General features: G+C 35.4%; 1 protein-coding gene across 1 annotated transcript; it reads right to left on the reverse strand.

The window, feature by feature from the left end:
* Positions 1-758: 758 nt before the first annotated feature.
* On the reverse strand, positions 759-4034 carry LOC109705374 (disease resistance protein RPM1-like). The gene has a single exon (XM_020226105.1). It carries the CDS (start codon positions 3942-3944, stop codon positions 1167-1169), a length of 2778 nt encoding a protein of 925 aa, XP_020081694.1. The 5' UTR covers positions 3945-4034; the 3' UTR covers positions 759-1166.
* Between the last annotated feature and the right edge of the window lie 1380 nt (positions 4035-5414).

Here is a 5414-nt window from a genome sequence, read left to right on the forward strand (position 1 = left end):
ATTAAAATTAATTGGCTAACAAGTTGGGCATCATTATTTCAATATAATCGACCCTTCTGATTTACTAAATACTATTTAATTGAGAGTTTAATTAATTCCCTCCTCTGGCCGTACATCTTGTATGTAATGAATGTGTCAAATGAAGAGACTAATTAGAACTCACAGTCCAATTAGATTCTTAATTAAACTCTATTTATGTTTTAATAAAACTAAATCTCATCTTATCCTAATTAAAGTAGAATTTGACTTTAATTTAAATAACTATAAATTTAAATCGAAATCTAACAATAGATTTTCTCACTAATCGATCTGTTAAACAACAACATTTGTGAAACTACCTCTTCTATTTACTCTAATTTTATCTTGTTATATCAAGTCCTATTTTTCTTAGGATTAACTCAACCTAGTCAAGAACTGAAATTTGCTTTTATCCTTTCAGACATTATACGAAAGCTTTTTCTTCAAATTTTTTTTTAATCTTTTTAATAAGGGTAAAATATAGAAAATTCTATGTAAATACTTATTTTTTCACTTCCTCCACTTGCTTTCAAATATATATATATTTTCTCTTCTCAAAATTTCAAGTTCATGAATTTACACGCTCTTCGCCAGAGTTCTGTTACTACCATTCCGTCCATTTCTTATAATTTATATTGAATATACCCTTAAATTGTTAGAAATGCATAAAAAAAAAATTTATTTTTTCCTTAACAAGTAAAGAAAAGTTAGTCATCTTAGAAAGTAAAAAAATATGAATATTCACAAGGGAAGGTTTTTTTTTTATTTTAGCCAATAAATAAAGTTTTAAGGGTACAAAGCATTCTCCAAATACATAAATAAATAAAGTTTTAAAAGGGTACAAAGCATTCTCCAAATACATAATACGAGTAGCTGAAAGCATGCACCAACTAATTTGATGCATCCACTTTTACACACACATACATTGAGAATAAAATAAAATAAAATACACATGCTATAAGATAACATCTGCATATATCGATCATCATTTTCAAATTTCCTCGAGCACGCACGGACGGATTGTTTAGAAGATCCGAGGCGGAAAATATGAAAGCATCAAGCTCGGTCGGTGCCTTGCAAAAAGTGCACAAGCTCACCTACATGATATGGAATTATTGAATCCTTTCTTCGACAACCTTGCCCTCTCGTCAGAACCGAATAGTAAAATTTGGGATGTGGCGAACCCTCGTGCGCCAGTCATTGCTGTGGTCGCCTTCTCCTCCTCCTCCTCCTCCTCCTCCTCCTCGTCGAAGCAGCTCAATAAGTTCCTCTGCTGGATACTCAATGTATAAATTCTTAAGGGTGGTAAGGTACTCGATGCCGTGGGGCAGCTCCTTTAGCTCTGGGCAACCGTATAGCCGAAGCTCATTCAGGCTTGCCATTGCTCCTCTTTCTATTTCCACCTGACTGAGCTTCGGGGAATGTGCTATTTCCAATTCCTTTAGCTTCGGGAATGATGTTGCTTGGAAGTGCAACATCATGCCATCATATGCCTTATAAAGTTCAAGAAGCATCAACGCGGGCAGTGCTTGCAGGTAAGGAAATGTATCTTCATCCAATTTTGCCCTTGAAAGTGTTAATCTGGTTAGGTTTGTTAGAGACCCAAAGGACATGGCAAGCTCAGGGACTGAGGTTTTGTCTAATTTACCCAACAGCCATAATTCTTGAATTGGTGGAGGTAGGCGCAGGGTGCCCAACTGCTGTAATTCTTCCCCATCTTCACTTTCGACACATAATTTGCTAAGATGGTTCATCTTTGTGATACTATTCCACAAGTCTGCACAGTGATGGGTTCTTACGCCTATTATCCCAAATTCCCGCAACTCTATCAAAGCTTTTACATTCCGCACAATCTCCTCAGTTGCACTAATATTTGCCAAACTCTGCAAGTCCTTCAAGCGCCTTATTCCCACCGGTGCCTTGATGCTCTTATCCATATTGTCGGGCAAATATAGATGTCTCAACTTTTGAAGCTCTGTTATTCCTTTTGGCAGCTTTTCTATTTCACTTCCATATGTATCTAACATTTGCAGATTTCGTAGCTTTCCAATTGATCTTGGAAGCTCCTTAATTTTTGTAGCTCTCAAACTAAGATAATGCAGGTTGAATAGGTTACAGATCTCACTCGGTAGTTTCTCGATTGGTGCTCCTTGTAGTTCCAAGACACGTAAAAATTTTGATGATCTTAAGACCGACTTCAGTAAATCATAGCTCATGGAATTTTTGAAAACAAGTACTGAACGCAAATGAGATTCGTCTTCAGGACGATAATTAGTTATATTGCATATGATTGACAAGCGGCGTGCTTTGGAACTCTGCAATTTTTTCTGTGAATGCTCGTAGACCATGCAGAAACTTAACTCCTTTGACTCCGAGAGAGCGAGGACTCGAATGATGTCATGCATTCGACATGCACAAACTCCACCGAATTCATTCCTCTTAACCACTTGTAGTAGGCAGCGATGAACAAGTTCGTTAAGGTAGTCCTCGGCCACTTCCTCCATCGTTCTTTCAGCTCTTTCTTCAATGAACCCTTCGGCCACCCAAAGCTGTATGAGCCTGAAACTTCCAATTTGACAATTTTCCGGAAAGCTAGAACAATATAAGAAGCAATTTCGAAGGTAATGGGGAAGATCGTCCAAACTAAGTTTCAAAATGTCATATACTTTTTCATGGAGCTTCGATGCGTTGTTGGTTAGATACCACGCAAGATCTTTGTAAACCTTCTCCCATTCAGAACCGGTTTGTTCTCGAAATGATAAGAGACGGGCTATAGATACGATAGCAAGGGGCAAGCCATCACACTTCTTGACAATTTTTTTAGCACATTGTTCTAAAGGTGGCGGGCAAATCTTGTTTGCACTTTTCCAAAATGCATTTTTGCAAAACAGATCCCACGAATGATCTGCCTCCAGTGGCTTTAGTTCAAACATATGGTTCTCGTTTGCTAATAGGGCTACATCGCGAATCCTTGTTGTGAGAACTATTCTACTCTTGCTATTACTATTCAGAAATGCATCTTTTACATTGTCCATTACATCAGTACTCCAAACATCATCCAAAATGAGTACATACAATTTATCCTGCAAGTAAGTGCGGATAGTCTCAACCAAGCTTCTATAATCCATGGTATCAATGTTGTTAGGTGCTTCTCTTTTCTCACGATCTTCCCTAAAAAACTCTTTTAAGATTTGTCTAAGCAAATCATGAGTCTCGTAACTCTGAGATACAGTAATCCAAGCACAAGCATCAAAGGTAGCTTTGATGATTTTGTACACGTGAGTTACGAGAGTTGTCTTCCCTAGACCGCCCATCCCGAACACTGAGATTATCATGGGCTGTCGTTGTTGCTCATCCTCATCTTTCAACCATCTAAGCAACAAGTCCCTATACTCGTCAGTACCAACGATATTATCTTCCTCGACAAAATGTGCTAATTCTGCACAGCTCTTGCTACCGCCAACAACTATTCGAGGTTTTGCTTCACTTTCCATTCCTTTCATATCATATCGTGTCCTTCTCTCCATAATGTTTTGGAACTTAATTTTGATCTCTTTAAGCCTCTGGCTAAGGTGATGCCAGGTTTTTATATTTCCGTACCTCTTGATTGCTGTGGGTAGAACCCCTCCTTGCTCCTCGCTTAGCTTATACGTGAACTCATCTATAATATCCTCAATGTCGAAAGCCAAGTCTCTTGTTTGTTTTATAATGATTTTTGTGCTCTCATCCTTCTCTTTTAGTCTTTCTGCTATCCGTAGGAAGGCTTGCATGATCTCAAGCTCATCCTTAATGTCACTTATATCCTTCATGAGTTCTTTCATTGCTAACATCCCTGTTCTAAATAGTGATGCTGCTGATTTTGTTGTTTCTATAGCTAAAGCAGCACCTATCTTTAGGACTAATGAGCTTATCACAGCCTCCGCCATTGGAATTTCCTACAAAGTGAGCCTGGAATCAATAATCTTTCCAAACTACCATGTCTCTTTAGATGCACCGCTAGCAAAAATAATTATTGTTTAACATTCTTAAGATTATTCTAGGCAATTATGAAGTGCATTAAACAAACATTTGTTAGAATCCTCAGTTGAAAAGAAGAAACACCGGTAACAGTATTGTAGTCTATCAAAACAAAAAGCAATAACTTGTTCGAGATTCAGTTTAACAAAATTTTGAGATGAAAAATTCATCATAACTAGTCATACTAAACTCGACCTCAATGTATATTTGTAGAGCAAGTTGTGAAAAAGTCCTTTAGAGGAGTATGAAATCAATAAAGAGTTGGAAAGTAAATGAATCTGCTGCTAGTCTCCAAGTCAACGGGATTGTATTAAGAGTGATTGTAAGTTATTCTACAATTAACAATTATAAATGGAGTTTGTTTTGAAGCCCTCTTCTTGTTCATAATTAAGTTAATATATATGAGGACTATAAGTCATTTGAGCAAGAAAATATTAGTGCTTCTTCAAATAGTTTTGTTTTGATACAATATAAGAACTTAATTTTAGACTCATGAAACTCCCGTATTTCTAATATGTTTAGTTTTATTGCCTCGACATTCATACTGCCTATTATTGGCCAGAATCTAAAAGTTCTATTTCAACTTCTGTGATTTGTGTTGCAATTTGTAAAAGTTCTACATTACAAGTTTTGACATTAACTGATTTTTTTTTTCGAAATAATTATTATCTTTGTGAGTTCAGCAGGAATATTTCTTAAAGTGAAATGACTTTGATACTTTTTTTTTTTGATGATGAGGCATTTAAATAAACGTCCTGTATCGTTAAATATGATCTAGAATATATATTTGCATGGTTTAGGATCTGAAATTTTTTTTTTTTTGTTGTTATCATTTACCTAGTGATCGAATGGTCTCAAAATTGACAATTTAACAAGTAAAACATGACACTTTCTTCTTGTTTTACTACAAAGAACCATCCGAATTAGTTGAGCTTTTGATAATAAATAAAATCTTCTCAACTATATCTAGATCAAGATCTACAACCAAGATTGTGAATTTAAGATATTTTTTAATTATATTTTTAGAAGGTTGCTAGTTTTGACCTTTCACATTATGCCCACTTGGCGAGCCAGAAAATAAATTTTAAAAATCATAAAACTCTTTTTCTAGAAAGTTTATGTATTCTTTAATTTACCATCTTGCATGTGGTATTGATCATCGATTTAGATGCTCAATCATTAACATTAAAGTGAAAGTATATATAAGGCCAAATTATTGTACCTTAATTATTATCTCTTGTTATTTTGTTACCAAAGATCAAGTGAATCGAAACAATATATATATTAATCAACAAAGACATATACTATATACACTCTGTGCTGTAAAAGAATTAAGCCAGCTGATAGCAAAGAGAATAAAAATTAATTAAAAAGAACAA

Source organism: Ananas comosus, unplaced genomic scaffold (genome assembly GCF_001540865.1).
Source record: "Ananas comosus cultivar F153 unplaced genomic scaffold, ASM154086v1, whole genome shotgun sequence".
Taxonomy (NCBI): Eukaryota; Viridiplantae; Streptophyta; class Magnoliopsida; order Poales; family Bromeliaceae; genus Ananas; species Ananas comosus.